Raw genomic sequence first — 18,737 nt, forward strand, 5'->3', positions numbered from 1 at the left:
CGGCTTAGATAAAAATGTCCTGCTGTGATTAGGATACTATCAGTCAAAAATATTTGAATTACTATTTTCTGTCTTCATATTTCTTTTGTTAATTTTTCTGAGAAATCTTTTTGGGCAGATGTTTAAACAATTCCTAAGTTAACAGTTGAAATTAACGTAGCAATCTCCTGTTTAATGTAATTTCTGACGCATTCGTTTGCTGTTTGGCTAAATGTTAAGGGGCCTTGAGACGTGTTATGCTTTTTGTTACGTATTTCCAAATAAAACAACCGGTTAGCTTCGGACGTGTTAGCATGTTACATCTGTTTGGACTTCTCAACACTAAAATTACGGTCGTGTGTGACGGATTTTCAGTCCAATACAGACAGAAATATTTATATAGTTCGGATTTTGAGTATCAGCACACAGGCGTTTACCTATTACAGATTATTTGGTTAACAAAAGCCCGATTAAAACACAGCGAGCTAACCGTTAGCTTCATTAGCAGAGGTTGCTATCAGGGCTAACGGTTGCTACGTTACACAAATTGACTTGACAGAGAAAATCCTGTATCATATCTCCTCTTTTGGCTTCGCTTAGGCCAAAATATAAAGTAAATGATAAAGTTAACTTTCTTTTTTTTTACTATTTAGTAAAGATTGAATTTATTTTTGTTTAAATAAAAGCTTAAAAGGGTCAAAGAAAAAAAACCAAATGATATTAGAATTTGTTGCTTTTGTTTTGCTTCATGTTCACTGGGATGACCAGGAACAACAAGCCTGACCTGAGTTGGCCTTTTATGGGGGAAAAATAATATTAAGAGTTATTTAAAGAATAAACTTAGAATATAATCATATTTATTTTTAAACAAACTTTTCACATGTTTGTTTGCTTTAAAGGAACAGCTTTATTTCTGTAGAAAAAAATTACAAATACAAAATGATAAATTTACATGACTTTGAGCATTAAAGTGCAAAAATCAAAAATAAACCTACACTAATACAGCATGATGCAGTGATATATGGAGTGAGCACATGTTTTGCCTTAAAAACCAAACATTTTACAAAGAAGTTACCTGGGATAAACATGGCCGGTTTCAACAGATTAAACAACTGTAAATACAATAATGAACCAAATGGATGGAAAATAACATATTTTTATAACAAAATCATCTAAATTTTGGTTGCAGTGTTTCCAGGAGGCCTTATGTGAACTTCTTGATGAAGCGCAGTTTGAGGTATGCGATGGTGAGGAAGCAGATGGTCATGATGCTCAGAGCCAGGTGGTTCTGCCAGAGACCCCAGGTGGAGTGATCAACTCCCTGGTCCTTCAGGTAATCCTCACCTGACCTGCTCAACACACAACAGACATTACAATCAGTAAGACTGAGCTTTTAGGCATTAAACATTCCAGGTTGATCTGACGTTAAAAGGTAAATATATTCAAATTCATTGTTACTGTAGGTGTGGTGCTGGATCTATGATCCTATGGGCATTTTTCCATTAGAAAGACCCTAAGAATGTAATTAAAGTGCAAAAATCACATATTGAGTAACTTTGTAATACAAGGACACTTTATATAATAGTCAGAATAATAAAATATGACCAACAAATTAAAGAAACTATCATCTGGTTAAGATCAAAGTTAGTGTCAAAAAGGTTGACAAACGAGTAAAGGTGAAACGATTAACTGTGATTAATCAAAAATAGTCGTGATTAATCAGTTTTGAAAATACTCGTCAACTAATTTGGTAATTGATTAATCACTAACTGGGGCATAGAGACTCAAAAAAGTGAATTACACTCTGGTCATTAATTAAGTCAAAACTGTGCAAAGAATATAAATATATTACATTTAAGATAAAAATAAACTTTGTCCTCAAGTGTCATTGTTTTAGCCTCAGCTGGTTCTAATTCTGTTAAAAACGTACACTTTTCTATCCAATTATTAACTAATTAATTGATTATTTAAAAAAAACATGCCAGAAGTATTTTTTTAGCTGCAGATGCATCCGTTGCTACAAATGATCAAGCGATCGATGTTATCGCATTTTAGGTAATAAAAAGTTATTTATTATTTGTTTATTTGCATCTTTTATTAGTATTTCTAACATGATATAAAAAAGAAAAATATACCAATTTTTGTATCTGATTAATCAATTGTCAGAATAATCAATAGAATAAATCAATAACTAAAATAATCGTTAGTTGCAGCCCTAGAAAAAAGTAAACATATGGCTGCAGAGATGTTAATGTTGCTCCTAAAAGTTTGATTTTGTGTTTTTCTCGGTGTCTTACTGGGAAACGTTTCCTTCCAAGGTGAACTGCAGACCGGGGAACTCGTTTGCTTGCAGAGACTAAAAACCAAAAGTGAAGAATAATAATTAATAAATAAATACTGCATACACGTTAAAAATGTTCAATTCACAATTTAAATTTGAGCTGATATGGATGATTTCTGGTTTGTGTACTTACACTCAGTCCATATCTGGGTATACTGAGGTACTTCAACCAGGCGAGCCAGTTAACGATGGAGTTTACATTCACCAACAGACCTGCAAAGATCTGCACAAATAGTTAGATTTTAAATGTTTTTCACCTGTATTATTGAGGATACTTTCAAAATATTACAATACAGCCAGTAAAATGATAAACGAGATAAAATACTGAGTTAATGTAAAGTAATATGAAACTTCAAAAACTCTGTTAACAAAAGCTAGTAAATAAAAACATGTTGACCAAATCACATCACAGTGGGCCAAAGCTAATAGAAAGTAGAAAAATAAACAAATATTAATGGAAATAGAGAAAATGATACATCAGATCTTTAAAATTCAAGAGGAAAAGGTGATTTTTAGCAGATGACATGATGAATTACAGATTGAAACCACCAATTAATATTAAACTGACGGTTTTACACTTTAATTTTATAATTTACAAGTGGATTCTTGATGCTGTGCAATTAAAATACAGATTAACCTTCTTTTTCTTTTGTTCAATCCAAGAAATAATAAACGTGAGAAGAGTTGAGTTTCCTTCAAACATTTTAATTCATTATTAGCGACAAAATTGAGCAACTGTTTTAAATCTCTCCTCTGCAAGAACATTTAGTGTATTCTGAGCGTCGGTGAGTGTTTGTTTACCATCATGAAGACGCAGGTGATGGTCATGAAGATGTTGGCGATGGCCACCACCGTCTGGTCGGCCGAGATGGCCATGGCCATGGAGGTGGCGGTGTACGACACCAGAGCCACGCTGAACATGAAGGTGAAGAAAGCCCCCGCTGTCGGCTTCAGGCCTGAAACACACCGACCAGAACAGAACCTGAATCAGTACAAAATGATCAACTACAGCGAAGACATAACAAATATCTGACAAAATATTTAGCCTGAGAACTAAATCTATAAATTTGGTATAACTATGTATTTAGATATAGTTAAACATAGTTAATTATATTTAGTTAGCAGTCTAGATATCTAGCTAGCATTCAGACTTAGCTTGTAATGACCTAATATTAAAATGTTAAATATTTAGCCTGCTACCTATATATTTAAAGTTAAATATAATTAACTATATTTAACTAACTATAGCTAAATATAGCTATAGTTAGTTAAGCTAAAACAGGGTTCTGGTGGGCTGAGCTTGCTAACTTAGTTAGCAAGATAAACTTAGCTTGTTAACTAACCATTTAGTTAGCAAGATAAATAGTCAGCTAACTAAATGATTAAGCTGAATATTTTGCTCGCTAACTAAATATTTAGTTGCCATGCAAAATATTTTTAGCATGCAAACTAAATATTTACCAAGGTAAAATCTGTTTGCTAATTAATATTCAGTAGACAAGCTAAATATTTAGCTTACAAACTCAATTTTTAGTTAGAATTTAAATAGAGTTAGCAAACTAAGTATAAGATTCACTAATCAAACTTTAAAATTCATAAATGAATTGATAACATGGTGAAAATATGACATTAACTCCCCTTTTCTCTGATACACATTTAGAGATACACATATGTGCTACTACACAGCAGCAGCACATACAGTCGTTCATGTTTTACTTTTAACATTTTAAATGTCATCAGTTCCAATTTTTCATTTCCCATGAAGACGCCACAAGGTTCAGTCCGAACACAATCCTTCATTTTAAATTTTACATGCTACGACTTCATAATTACAATAAAAATCAATAATCTCTCTTACAATCACAGTATTTTACCTACCGATCATGTAGTAGGCGACGCAGGTGAAGACGATGGCGGGGATGGTCCTCAGAGTGATGATGTCAGACAGGATCTTAGACAGGAAGTAGACAGAGAGTCTGTAGTAACCGCTGATGTATTCATGTCTGCAGAGAGAGAAATATGATAGCTTTCACCAGTAAACCTCCTCCATAAAGATAAATTATTTTACTCAGTTCTCAATCTAAATGTCTTTCAGGATCTAAATATGTGATTTTGTGAGTCAGACCCACATGAAGAGTTTCCTCTCTGTGATGAAGAGTTCAGCGGCCGACAGCGAGCTGAAACACTGATTCACCACGATGAAGAAGAGAGCGCCGGTCCTGAAAACACAGCAACACACAGAGACGAGATCAAATCAGGAAACAGAATAAAATCAAAACCACAAACCCGACTCTGGATTATAAAAGAGTAAAATGCCTGTTCTGGATCCCGCTCTCATCCAGCTGGACGTTGAAGAAAAGCGCTCCGACAACCAGAGCGAGGAAGAGCGTCACCGCTACCTGAAACGCACAATACAAACTCTGAACATTTCAAATTCAGAAGAACTTTGTGACTCAGAGCTGCATTAAGGAGTAAAACTGGCTTCTAAAACACAGAAACTTTATGCGTTTGAAAGTGCAGTACCCTTCTTGTCCAGCAGATGCTGCTACAGAACTTTACAGAAGTTGCTCAACCCATCAGAACCCCGTTTAGTTTAGAGAAGCGGTTGACCTGCGGTTTATTACCTGGGCGATGGAGGTTTGCGGGTTCAGCGCCAGGTTGCGGAACGTTCTCTTGAGAACCCATTTGAACTGGGTCAGGAAGCTGGTGTTGTAGGTGATGGTCCTGAACTGAGAACTCTTGGTTGTTGGCTTTCCCTGAAAAATCATTTCTAGAAGATATAAGGTAAGAAAATTACGTGAAAACTAACATTTCTCAAGACAAAGTGGCCTCTGTCAATGTTTCTACTAATAAAGACCATCTGGCATCATTAGTAATGATGTCAGTTAATCAATAATCTGCCTTTGTAGGGTCTTTGTCTCTCCAAAGGGTTTTGGGGGTAAATCTAATTTCTCTTGAACCTACCTAGCTCGTCTTTTGTCTGTTTGTAGTATTGGCAGTTTCTGTACTCCTCCACCAGGTTGTCCTCGATTCCTTTTCTGGACTTGGACATTGATTCTGCATCTTGTTGAGAGTCTGCAACAAGAAAAGCAACTTTTATTCAAACTAACTCAGACTGAGATCAACAGCTAGCCACCGCTTTTTCCTGTACTGAGAAGCAAGAACTTGAAATAAGATGCTTATTTTATTGCCTGTTTACACCAACCCTGTTCACTTTGACTTGACGAAGACCAAAGCATTCCAGATTTATTGTCTTGTTTCTATTGAGTGGTAAGACACGGGTCGGTGCGGTTTAGCACGCTCTTTTATGGTCCTCTGTCTCCAGAGGAGTGCTTTAACCACCAGTTGGGCAGATTAAACCCAAATATCTGACATGGCGTCATATTAGTGCAACGACAGACGTGACGACTATTATGTCTTGTCTTTGTCTCAAGCAGTAACATTTTTCTGTGCCCCAGTACCAGTAGCTCCACCCTAACCATACCGAACTGAACCACTGTCCTACGTCCTATTCATCAAGTCCTTAATTTCTGTTGAGGACTCACCCCAGGTGGCACATGTCCATCTCCTGGGACGTACCAGAAAGGGATTCTGATAAGTCCCAATCACACACCACTGTGTTTGTTTAGATTTCAAAGACCATGACCAATCATCCCTCATTAATGTAATCTAACTATATTTGACACCATATATTAGTGGGTTAACCATAATAATCGTGACTTTTTTTCAATAAAAGTAGAGAACAATCATAGTTATTTACTGGATTAAAGCCAAAGCACCTACCTTGTCCTTCCAGGCTGCTGAGGGTGACCGCGGTCGAGTCTCCGTTGATGACGTCCAGGAAGAAGTCAGCAGGGTTGTTATGAGCCTCACAGTGATATCCTGGAAGAAAAAACCCAAACTGAGCTAAAAAACATCCCTGCTGAATCAAAACAAGTTGAATATTTGATCCACTTTCTTACCAATTTCAGAGAAATACTCCAGCGCTTTCTGTGCCTGGCCGTGGTAAACCTGGATGTTTCAATTTCACCATAAAACAAAGTTATTTGGTTGTTTATTTTCACATTTAGGCCTCCTGGTTGGTCAGTAGATGTTGATTATGAGATATTTTGGTTATGTTGACCTGTTTTCCATTGACGAGCAGCGTGAGGCTGTCGAACAGGCGGTAGATGCTGTACCGCGGTTGATGGATGGACAGGATGATGGTGCGGCCGTGCTTCGCCATCCTACGAAAACAACATTTTGGAAATAAATTTAAGGCTCAGTTCTAAAACATTTGAGGATTTTCGGATGTCTCTTCTGGTTAAGAAACTCCTTCAAGTCCTCTAGAAAGTGGTTTACTGTTGGGTATCTCTGCTACCTGAGACTGAAAAACAAATGCTGATATAACGGTTTCAGATCCATCAATATTTATAAATGTTGATTAGATTTTTGTTTTAAATATCTGAAACTCTGGTAAACTGGTGACGTGACCTTTGCCGTTTCATCCACAGTTTCCATTTCACGCTGTTGTTTTTTATTTTTAAATGAGGCACAGCGGGGAAACGTAAAACCTCTGCGCCAGTTACTCAACAGGCTGTTGCTAGGTAACCAAAGTTGGGAGGGCGGGGGGACTTGAAACTGCTTCTTAGCCAGCAGGTTGTTGCTAAGCAACCAAAGAGTGAGAGAGTGAGTTGATTCCACCTACATTTAGATCAGACTTCAGCTAAATTATAATACCCGAATCTATTAATACTGATATTGTCTATCAGAATATATATTATTGATTTATATTGATCTGTGATAAGTGGAAGAAGATGGATAGTTGGGTGGATTATAAATAAATGAGTAACCAAACGTGACATTTATAAAAGTTCATAAGTACAGTATGTCATAGAGACGTGGAAGGTAGACTTCACTACCGCCTGACGTGAATCAGAACCACTTTTAAAGTTTACAATAAACCATTTTACACGTTAGTAATTTAACTCACAGCAAAATACAAACAATAAAATTAACAATGCTACTGGACAAATTGTATACAAAGTGTGTATAATACTCAAATGTGATTATAGGAATAATATTTCAATGTACAATAAGCTGGTCAAAGACAGACTCACTGATTTTTGTTATTAGAAACATATTAGTTTTAAAATTAACTTGTATTTTATTTAAAATCTTTCCTTTAATGTAGGGAATTATAAATACATGACAGGGCAGCACTTGTAGGAAACTTTACGTACTTAAACGAGGTAAATGTATAGATTTTAATCTTTTATGTAAATATAATTTTGTTGGATCCCAGTAAAAATAGATGTAGTTCTACTGCAGCTGAATCGGATCATAATAAGTAAATAAATCAATCAACAATAAAACCCAGTGTGGTCTAACTGGGAGAAAACCAGTGAGATGACTGTGTTGTTCACCTCTTCAGCAGCAGCAGCACAGAGTTGGCGGTGCTGGCGTCGAGCCCCGTGGTGGGTTCATCCAGGAAGAGGACGGGCGGGTCGATGATCAGCTCCATGCCGATGTTCGTCCTCTTCCTCTCCCCGCCAGAGATCCCGCGAATCAGCTGAGTCCCCACCTGAAACGCAGCAGGAAAATATCGTGGGTGATATTTACCACAATCAACCCAATAAACGTCAAATTTCCGTATCATTTGTTACTTTTTCTGTTTTTTCTCATCATGAATACTTTAACTTTTTATACACACACTGAAATGTGACAGTGCACATGCAACAAAAAGCTGCTCGCCAAGGATGACTAACATTGGTTTTAGCTGTAAAGTTGTCAACACACTAAATCTTAAATGTATGTATGATCTATAATAGAAAAAGGGACACAGTGCTTTGTTACTAATTGCCAACACTATGACAACTAGATAGCAAAGTCAGGAATTAAGTTAAAAAATAGTGATGGAAACAGAAGTCACCTATGCTAGCTTGACTTTGACAACTTAACATGTAGATGGGCTGTGGAATATTTTTAACAGCTCAGTAAAAAGAAAAAGGATCTAAACACCAACAATTGTGACAGATCATCAGTAGAGCAGGTGTTTAAATAAGCCAATCAACCACCGCTGTGTTAGATTAGCTAATAGCAGCGGTGGCTAATCTATCAATGCGATCACTTATTAATAATCGCAAAAATAAACATCAAGTCTGAAAACATAAAACTGTAACAGACTGAATGTTCTGTTCTTTGTGTGGGAAATGTTTGCATGATTTTTGGCGTACCAGATGCTTTTCTGCGTTATTTCTTCTTTGCTACTGAATTAATATGGATGCTGCCCTCCAGCATTGTGCGCATGATCAAAATTTCCATATGTAAACAATAATGTGCAACGTATCAATATTTTTATTCAAAGGGTTGTTCTTCGTCGTCCTCCGGCTCACCTTGGAGTTAGCGACTCGCCCCAGTCCCAGCTCCTGGATCACTTTCTCCACCTTCTGCTCCTTCTCCTTCTGGCTGATGGAGGACGGCAGACGCAGCGCAGCAGAGAAGGCGAAGTTCTGTCTGACCGTCAGGGTTCCCATCACTACGTCGTCCTGCAGACAGGAAGCCGCCGCTTAGAAAAACTCAAACTTACTTCAGCTGCAGCTGGATGCACCTTTATTTCTATCCTTGAATCGAACTTCCTCTGCTGCGACTTTGAGTTTCAAAACAGTTTATTTAATGAGATTTGGCCGAAGAAGCCGGTGGTATTGTTGCAGGCGGTCTCTTCCTTCCCTTGCAGGGGACATTCCCGAATAGAAAAACATTTCAAGTTGGCTTCCTGACTGCTTTCACCTACCTGCACCACATATCCAGACAGACATTTGAAGTTGGGAGGCTGCGGAGCGCCGTCGATCAGGACTTCTCCTGAAAGACCGGCAGGGTCTTTTCTGGCTGCCAAAACATCCAGGAACCTGAAGAAAAACCAGCAGCAGTAAATCAGCCTGGGTTTGACTCTAAAGCTACATTCACACCAGTGCTGTTTAGTCCACTTTAATTAAACTCTAGTTAATTTGGGGAGGTGTGAATGTTCAATCGAACTCTGGCGCCACCTACAAACCTCGGTCTGTGTTCGGTTGAGGTGAACTCTGGTGCAGATCGAATGCATATGACACCTAGTGAATCAGAGATTGTTCCACAATGCAGGAGCAGGCATGGGGCCCACAAGCGTAGGGCATTCTGGGTAAATAAAACCAAAACAAACACTTTAGCCTAGCGCTAGCAGGAGCAAGGTTTTTTGTTTTTTTAACAAAGACATAAGAGAAATTCTACAACCACTGAAATCTGACGCTGCTCCATTTTTGTTTACAATTTGGTTGGTTTGGCAATGCAGTGTGAAAGAGAACCACAGCAGCTAAAAATGTAACAAATGTCGCAATTTTGGTCCTTAATCAAACATTTGTTTCATTTCCAGCTGCTGCTTTCAAGGTGCATTAAACCAACCAAACCGTTTGAAAAACATGTTCCCGTCCTCGCCTGTGGGGGCGCTGCACCAAGAACCACAGAAGGAAACGACATGAAAACCTCTGAAGAAGAACCTGAGCCAACTTCCTTCGTCACAAAACGTAAAATCGTGTAGCGTCAGATTTCTCTGGTAAAAGACCGTTTCTCCCTCTGGCACTAGACTCTCACATTTGTTTTGGTTGAATTTACCCAGAATGCCCTGCACTGTAGTTTTCACTTTCTGCTTTCGGAGCGGTCTCCGGTCTGCTTGCCGTTCACATATGCATTCGAATCGCATCACTTCAACCGATCCGATACTGAGGTTTGTAGACGGACCAGAGTTCGATTACGCATCCACACCTCCCCAAACGAACCAGAGTTTCCAGACAAACGGACTGGCGTTGGACTAAAGCGGATTAAACAGGGCTGGTGTGAAATCAGCCCAGGAATGTGCAAGAATACAAAACATGTGAACCGGTTTATGAATGAGATGTTTTTATTTCCATCTGGTGTTCAGGAAACCAGAAGGAACATGTGGGAAATTTGGGAGCCATTTTCTTTCTCATGGAGTTAATCAGCACGAAGATTAAAAATTGGTCCAGAAAGTAGTTTTGTTCTCACGAACATGACATTATTCCCAACAATAAACACAAAAAATGTGATTAATTATAGAAATAATTCTGGATTTTGACCTCATCCTTATTCTGGTCTTTGTTAATAAGTTAAAAAGACGACTGAGGGAAGAACTTTAGAGCTAATTTTTGTCTTAGTTTAAGTAAAAAAACATGCAGGAAAGGTAAAAGTTTTATAACAAACATATGCAGAAGACTTACGATGACTTCCCGCTTCCTGTTGCTCCCATGATGGCGTTCAGGCCCGGCTTCATGAGCCCGCTGAGGAGAACCAAACATGAAAGGGACCGGTCATAAAACAGAACCCAGAGTCTCTAACAACACACTTCACACTCGCTTTAATTAGACCAAACAGTTAAAATGGTGAAATTATGTGAAAGTACAAATAAATGCTCCTCTGTGTTTTAAAGTTGCCTAACTTTGTATATATCTGAACAACATGCTAAAACAAAATACATAAAGAAGAAGGTTTTATTGTTACTTCAGTGCAACTCTGCAGAAAACAGTCAGCTCCAGTTACCTCATAATCCAATAAAAACTCTCTGCCCTTTGACCACAGAAAACATTTTATAACATTTAAACAGCTGAGATTAAACATAAAATGAAATTACAGTTTACGACGAGAAAAATGAGGATGATAAATCATAAAACCAAATTCTCAAGGTGGAAAATCGGCCTTATTCAGTAATGATTAGTTTAGAAAATGTGTACCACCAGACAGCAGTAAACAGATAAAACACGGGTTTGCATGAGAGCTCAGACTGACCAGCCTTTAACTCTGTCAATGATTAGACAGCAGCTGAACGACTCAGAACCGTCAGAACCTTACATGACAGCAAGACCGAAGTTTTCATGATATTAAAATCAGAATAACAGGCTCGGGTGGTTTTTCATAACCAGAGCGTTATCAGACAGAAAAATCTTTGACCTTTTGGAGAATTGCTCTGATCTCAATAAAGATAAACACTTAATCCTGGAAGATTATCAGATTATCCATCTCGATGTAGGTGAGAGGTGATCCGTCAGGTGTGTTCAAGGTTTCCGGAGGTGATTTAATTTAATGAATTAAGTTAAAAAGGAGGATTTTCTGTAGGATTACAGCACAAAACAGACTAGATTTAAAAACTGCGGCAGGGCCGGCCCAAAGAGTTATGGGGCCTTAAGCAGAATGTAATTTAGTAATTTAATATTTGCTGAGATTATCTGTGAAACAAACTGAGCTCAAACACAAAGATTAAACCACATGGCAATCAGATTGTTGCCACGGTGACGCAACAATATGAAGATTATATTCGCAGTTTTACAAAGTAAACTTGCAAGCTCCTTCAAATCTTAGATTTGAAATAATTTAACATATTTTAATTGATCTACGCCGAAACTGTTGAATTCAAAATTAATAGAATTCTCATTCTTAATAAATAAATGTTAAAATTCTAGATCTGCGTTTAAAATATAAACATTTTATATGGGGGAGCCCCCCATGAAGCTGCTTTCTCAGATTATAAAACCAGAAATTGACTTGAGTTGGAAAAAACCTTCTAAAAACCAACTTCTTTCATCCTGACTGTATATTTAAAATGCCCTAAAATAATTAAAATATCTAAGATAATACATAGTGGAAGAAATAACATAATTTAAATAGATCTGATTTGGATAAAATTACAGAAAATTAGTAAGCAAAAAAATAAGACAGATGACTGGTTAATTTTTTTCTCTAAATTTGCCTCCATTGTGTTTTTTTCTCAGGACATTTTCCGATGTTTTGACGACAGTGAAGCTGCAGTTTCAGTTCTGCATCCTGCAGGGTGTGACCTGTGTGACTGCATGCAACAAGGAACTAAAACTGCTTCAGTTTTTCTATCAGCAGAACGAAGAAATGCCGTGTCAGTAACGTGACTCTGCATTTTATGTCAACATGAAAAACGTTAGAAGTCATTCATTCAGAGACTTTCTCATCGAAACCATGATGCTGCAAGTTGGTTTTGGGAACACAGTCACCAGTTAAAACTATTTTCATTTTAGCTTCAGCAAAAAATATGGGATTTTGCTGCTGATTCAATAAATCTTAATGTCCTTTTGGTAGAAAAACCCCCATAATTTTCTAGAAAAATCCATCACTTGTCTTTCTTTTCTGTTAGATTTCATCAGCCCCCAACTGATGCGACTTTGAGGAGAAAAGCCAACCAGTAAACTCTTCACATGAACAGCAGTGAGGTGAAAGTTAGCGGAGTAAACCTGCTGGATGTACGCTTCAAACTCTTGTGAGTTTAAATAAAGTTTTCAACCCTCCTTCAACTCTGTCAATGATTAAACCAACAGGAATATAATGAAGATACCAGGCATTGTGAACAGTGTCCTGCACAGAAACACACACCCTGACCTTCGACCAAATGCAGTTTTCATAACATCCACACAGTAAAGGATTATTTCTAAGAACAGAATCATGAAAAAGTATTCAGATGCTCCAGAACCAGGGAGCCTTACAGTAAAGTGCAGCAACATATTTATAGTTTTCTCCTCTTACCACCAGCAATCACTTGTTAATAATAGCAAAATAAACATTAAGGCTAAAACCATACCACTGCAACAGGCTGAATGGTCTGATTTTTGTGTGGGAAATATTTGAGGTTTGTTTTTTTTTTGGGCTGTTGTTGTCAGTTGCTATGGCAACGAGCCTGCTCGTAGCCGCGCTGATACAGAGAGCGAGAAAGACGTGGTTTTGAGTTGCACTTTAACGGTTTTTTTCCTTTGCTGTGGAGCACGAAATTAAAAACATCTAAATGTCAAAGTTTGATTGAGTTAACAGAATTATTCTACGGCGGCAGAGCGGCTACGGATATTAAAGAAAAGTCTTTTTGTCCTCCAGCGTTGTCCGCATGCACAACATTTCCGTATGTAAACAACAACATGCAGGGGGTCTATATTTGTAAATAAGATCATGATTAAGGTCAGTGAATCACCAGCTTTGCACCTCACTGCTAATTTCTTAATAATTGCCTTTTGTTACACAACAGTGAAATCCTTAAAGCCAACTTGATCCTGTGACTTTAACACCCTGAACTTTCTCATTGTGTCAGGCTATTTAAATAGATCAGCATCCTGCTGCTGCGTCTGTTTGTTGGTTTAAGCTCCAAGGTATTGTGCTGTAACAGCCTACAGAGCGGACCATGTGTGTGCTGCAGAGGCAGAGCTGAAACTGGAGTCGCTCCACAAAGCAAAGCTTCCTTCCTTTGCCTCCCAACATGTGGTATTTGATCTGGAACAAAGAACAGGTCTGATCACGTCAGTTTTGCCTCCCAGTTTGGCTCCTGATGGCACGTAGACCAACAAGTTCAGGGTGTTTTGTTTCCTGAGACAGTTTGCATACTTCACCTGGTGGCTGTAATGTTGTTGTGTTCAGGATTTTGCATAGTGAGTGTAGATAGAACTCAGATCTCATGAAACATAACCTCTTATTTCACAGCTTTTCTACTTTTAAATCTAAGGATAAGTTTTCTATTAAGACAAAGTGACAGTGTTTTGGACTCACTTCAAGTCAATGAGGATGTCTTTGGTTGTGGCCTTCTTCAGGCAGAAACAGCCTCCTCCCTGCTTCACTTTATAGTGAATATTGTGGAAACTAACGGTGGCACCTTGTTTGTTTGCACCTGCAGACTGAAAAAACGTATTACTTCACCAAAAACCAGTCTCTTCTAAGTTAAAAGCAATGTTGCTAGCATGAAGATCGGCGGTTACCTGGCGCTTGGAAGATTCGTTTCGCCCAAGCTCCATGGCGTCACGGTCACCAGACAGGCTACACCTCCTGTATTCAGAATCCTGAAAAATACATTTGGAATAACGAGTAAATATTTTTACACCCATGTGAATCAAAAAAAAGAACAAAACGCTGCAAAACCCAGAAACTCCATAGAATCACTGAAAATACAGTGAATTTCAGAAAACCAGCTAAAAATTCAAAATTTGGAGAAACATTAACTTAGAACAACATGAAATGTTGGTGAAAGCATCAGTTGCAAAACTTTATCATTTAAAATGTTGAAAATCATGTCACTTGCTAACTGCTGTTAGCCACAGCTTCACTAGCTAATAGCAACTTTACTTTATGAGATGCATTAGAAAAATACTATAGCTAAAAGTAACATGTAACAGTTATGGGCTAGGCAGCTAACTGCGGCTTACATAAGCAGCATCGGAAGAGTGGCCTTTTAAGGAGCCTGAGGTGTGAAATAACACAGGAGGGCAGTGCTTTTAGTTTTGGTGAATATATATATTAAGTGATTTGAATAAAAAAAACATACAATTACAATAACACAATGAGACACATGAGAATTGACTCAGAATAAATTGATTTCCAAAATCATAAAGTCATAGTCCATTTCTAGCTCGCCATCTTTCGATCCAGATGAGGATCTAATCCGACAGGTGGAAAAAAAAAACCCGACCTAAAAGGTCAGAAAAACCCATTAAGTGTTTTATCAGAAACAAATATAATACAAAGGAAATAATTATTAAATTTAAACATCTAGTTTATGCATACTAAATGCAAATGCAATAATTAGATTCCTAATAATTAAACAAACATTTCTATCAGGTTAAATTAACCATAATTAAATGAAACAAAACTATCATATTTCAACTAATCAATTTAAAATTAAAGTGCTAAAGTTAAAGTGCACTTCCAAAATATCAATCAAGAAAATAAAATAAATTAATTGTCAAATACTCAAGCAGAGTGAGGGAAGGAAAATAAATAAATAAATAAATAAATATACTTGCGTAATATCAACTTAAGTGTAGCTACATTCTGTTCTGATCAATTTTATCTTAAACTTCAGTGCCTCGGCATCAATGTAAAGGTGTCAGAATACGCACAAACTTCAGCAACAAGTTACCTTTAGAAGAGAGTGGGGGCGTACTTAGCCACAATCAGCACTAACAGAATCCTGGTGATGGTCCAGGTAAGCAATGCCAGTGATTCTAATAAAACAACGCTCCAATGAGCAATCGAGCAGAAATACCACAAGGAAAAAAATAACACTGTTAACAAATAAACTCACCCAGCAATCAAATCAATAGGTTCAAGATTGTTTGAGGAATTCCTGAGGAAGACGCCAACAGCAAGCCCACAATCACAGTGGAACAGGTGAGGATCTTTTACTGCGCACTGGAGGAACCAGAACCAGAGCAAGGAGAGACTGGTTGTGAAAGAACTCTGGAGAAACCAGACGGATGGGTTCTGTCAGGAATGATTGGGTTCTGCTGACGGAACCAACTGGATCATCTGGGGACGGAACCAGGCGGAGTCGGGATGAAGAACCAAGAACGATCAAAGGTGAAAACTGAAACACGTCCGCTTCCTTTGAGCGGGTCCGCTCCAAGAATCCATCCCAGTCGAGCCTCGTGGTTCTGAACCAGACGGACCTAATCCAGAACCAGGCTGTTAGCACGTTTATGTCAGATGGTTCTAGTCTATCTGGACCTTCTGGTTCAGAGGTCCTGTTTATTTTGGCCTGGTTCTGGCTCGGTTCTGCTGGGCTGTTCTCAGGATTTGGCACCCATATGAGGTCGATCCATGGACCCCTCCTCATCGGACAGGCCGGTTTCCACGGCGATGACCAGCGATGCCACAGAGGCGCTGCTCGCCATCGGCTGCAGCTCACCTGGAAGACGAGGAGATGAAGATGAAGTCAGCACCAGAACCAGCAGTGGTACCGCTAGCCAAAACGTTAGCTGCACTAACCATAAACATTTGTCCTGCTGACTAATCAAACATAGTGTATAGCAGAAGCTAATGCTAAAGCGCTAAAACAACAGCATTTAGCAAAAACTGAAACTGAAGCTAAAGAGCTACATTAATAAGTAGCTGCACCGACTGCAGTTTTCCAGCCTGTTACGATCTTTTAAAAGCTCATCTTTTAAAAGCTTATCCTGCAGACTGCCATTTTGGCCGAAACCAATTTTTTTTGTCGGAAATGTTGCTCAATATAGCAAGAAAGTTGTTGGCAACAGTGGTGTCACTATTGTTAATTATAAATGTGCAGACAGAACTTGGTGGTCAGTCAAAACCTCTCAACAGAGCAAAAGACCACAGTGGTTGATTCTTGGATCTTTGTCATGATAGATAAAATCGGTGGATAAATCGGCTGGCCTATAAATCGGTGCACCTCTATCAATAAGGTATTTAACAGAAGCTAAAGTAAGTAGTAGCTTCTGTTGCTACCTGGAGTAAAGCAACTAAAAACAGCTTCTATGTTTAAGCTCTTGTTTCCCTGAACACAGATAATTCATCTAAAACTTGATCAATTTATTTATTTTTTCTTAACTTCCCAGTTGTTTGTGTTCCTACTGTATTTTTTATATTTATTGAGACATGCTAATTTTTTATTTTATTTATTTGACTTGCCTTTGAGAGCATTTAAATTTTCTCTCTTGCACAATGAACTGGGTTCTGATTCTGTAATGCCTCAGAACCGCCACCGGGTGTCAGTGTAACTCTGATTAACGCCCAGCAGAGAGTCCAACCTGTGTGGGTGTCGGTGGTGGCTGTCACGGGGCTGTCTCTGAGCGGGTCAGGGTCCTGGTAGTCCTGCGGTAGCCCGACCCGCCTGACGCCGGGGTCCAGAACCACCGAGGACCCGCCCTCGCTCAGCGTCCCGTCGCTGGACGCCCCAGCCTCCAGCGCCAGGGCGCCGACTCCGCCCATCCCCACGCCGCCCAGCGCCAGGTCGTAGTCCAGCGGGAGGTCGTCCAGGCAGTCGGCGTTCAGCTGGGAGGAAAACGGAAACGGTCAAACCTTGAAATGAGAACAGAACCGGAGCGGAGCGGAGCCGGACTCACAGCGATGCCCAGGGCCTTCAGGATGTTCATCTTACACATCGGACACGTACGATGGTCCAGCAGCCACGGATCCACGCAGCTCTTATGGAACAGATGTCTGAGAAAACAGGAAAATTCAAGCACTTCTCAAGAACTTTCAAGGTACGGATTCAAACTTTTCCAGCACTTTGGAAAGAAAACACTAATTAACCAAATTCACTATTATAAAAGATATTTATACTGTATTAATGTCTGGTGATAATATTCTAGATTTTACAGCAGGACAAGATAAAACTAAATTTGTTTTGAACATTTTTTCTCACTCAGACTAAAACGATGCATTAGAGCCAAAATAGATTAAAAAAATCTCAAAGATTTCCTAGAAAAAGAATATTTCTGAGATTGAAAAATAGGAAACCTGCTAGGAAAAAAAAAACCTGAAAACACTTCAGAAATAATTTTAAATTTTCAAAAATCAAAAATGTTTAACTTTTGAAAATGTTCAAAAGTCTAAAACTGTCAACCTTTGAGTGTCAGGAATTTCCAAACTTTTGAGTTTTATTCTAACAAATTTTCAACTTTTCAAACTCTAAAAAAACTCTTGTTTTTTCTAAATAATTTACCAGATTACTCTCAAAACTTGAGTTTGTTGGCTGAAGTTTTCTCCTTTTTTCCCCATCAAAAATGTCCTGTTGTTGTAATCGATTGATCTGACAACAAAACAATAATTTAATTCAATTTCAAGAACATTGTTTAGAGTATAAAATATAAGCCAACCTTCATCTGAATTAAGCAGGTCAACAAGTCATTGAGCCGTTAGGAATAATAAATATTCATGACATTGAAACAATAAAAACAAATTGTGTTAAAGTGAAGAATGAATTTCCAAACTTAATCAAACGTTAAACTGAACTTTATTATAAATTGAACAGTTTGCTTGTCAAGCTTTTTCAAAAACGTGAAAATCACCTAAATGAAATTTAGATTTCAAATATTTAACGCACTCCACTGCTGATCTGTGACCTTTAACCCTGATCCAACTACATCAGAAGCTCGTTTCCTGATCTCTCTGTGACCAAAGCGATTTTATTTAGAGCTTTAAAGAAAGTTTTCTGTCGTCGTCGGTGGGATTGTCTGAGCAGAGGGAGAGAAGTCGGAGTGAAATGTTTCTGGACGTTCTGGGTTCTGGTCGTCTGCCTGGACGTCCAACCGGCTGTTTGCTCTGGGTGGAGACGGACTAAAGATCACATCTGGACTGGGAACGCCTCGGGATTCCCACATCGCAGCTGGTTGCTTTGAGTCGGGTGTAAGAGTTTCTGTTGAGCCCAACAGAACCAGAACCGACACCAGATAACAAATATAAAGGTAGAAAACATCAATGAATCATTTGGTTCTTCTAACCATTTACATTTTATGATAGTTACTCTCCCCCAATTCAGCGTTTACATTCGCATGTGAAAATGGCTGCAAACAAATGCAGTTATACAACCATATATATCTGAAAAGCATTAGTAGAGCCTTCTGCACAACCAACAACAATGCAGCCAGTGGTT

At 38.4% G+C, this 18,737-nt stretch overlaps 2 protein-coding genes across 4 annotated transcripts in view; both read right to left on the minus strand.

The window, feature by feature from the left end:
• Positions 1 to 864: 864 nt before the first annotated feature.
• LOC116732581 (broad substrate specificity ATP-binding cassette transporter ABCG2-like) lies at positions 865 to 14,231 on the minus strand. 3 transcript variants are annotated; one of them, XM_032582861.1, is made up of 18 exons: positions 14,104 to 14,231; positions 13,898 to 14,022; positions 10,570 to 10,629; positions 9,093 to 9,207; positions 8,695 to 8,847; positions 7,726 to 7,883; positions 6,444 to 6,546; positions 6,283 to 6,331; positions 6,104 to 6,202; positions 5,285 to 5,395; positions 4,945 to 5,090; positions 4,637 to 4,719; positions 4,450 to 4,539; positions 4,199 to 4,323; positions 3,122 to 3,276; positions 2,454 to 2,543; positions 2,280 to 2,335; positions 865 to 1,331 (listed from the first exon to the last, which is right to left on the minus strand). In XM_032582861.1, the coding sequence occupies exons 1-18, from the start codon at positions 14,227 to 14,229 to the stop codon at positions 1,184 to 1,186; spliced, it is 1,992 nt and encodes a 663-aa protein (XP_032438752.1). In that variant the 5' UTR covers positions 14,230 to 14,231; the 3' UTR covers positions 865 to 1,183. The 3 variants fall into 3 exon arrangements, with proteins under 3 accessions (XP_032438752.1, XP_032438751.1, XP_032438753.1); XM_032582860.1 differs by having other exon boundaries at positions 865 to 1,328; positions 2,277 to 2,335; XM_032582862.1 differs by having other exon boundaries at positions 865 to 1,328; positions 2,277 to 2,335; positions 13,898 to 14,015; positions 14,104 to 14,191.
• Positions 14,232 to 15,909: 1,678 nt separating this feature from the next.
• LOC116732595 (RING finger protein 150-like) overlaps positions 15,910 to 18,737 on the minus strand; it is a 16,336-nt gene continuing 13,508 nt past the window's right edge. The window contains 3 exon segments of the mRNA XM_032582881.1: positions 15,910 to 16,028; positions 16,891 to 17,134; positions 17,206 to 17,302. Coding sequence (XP_032438772.1) covers positions 15,910 to 16,028; positions 16,891 to 17,134; positions 17,206 to 17,302 — 460 coding nt within the window.

This window comes from Xiphophorus hellerii, chromosome 14 (genome assembly GCF_003331165.1).
Source record: "Xiphophorus hellerii strain 12219 chromosome 14, Xiphophorus_hellerii-4.1, whole genome shotgun sequence".
In the NCBI taxonomy this organism is placed as follows: domain Eukaryota; kingdom Metazoa; phylum Chordata; class Actinopteri; order Cyprinodontiformes; family Poeciliidae; genus Xiphophorus; species Xiphophorus hellerii.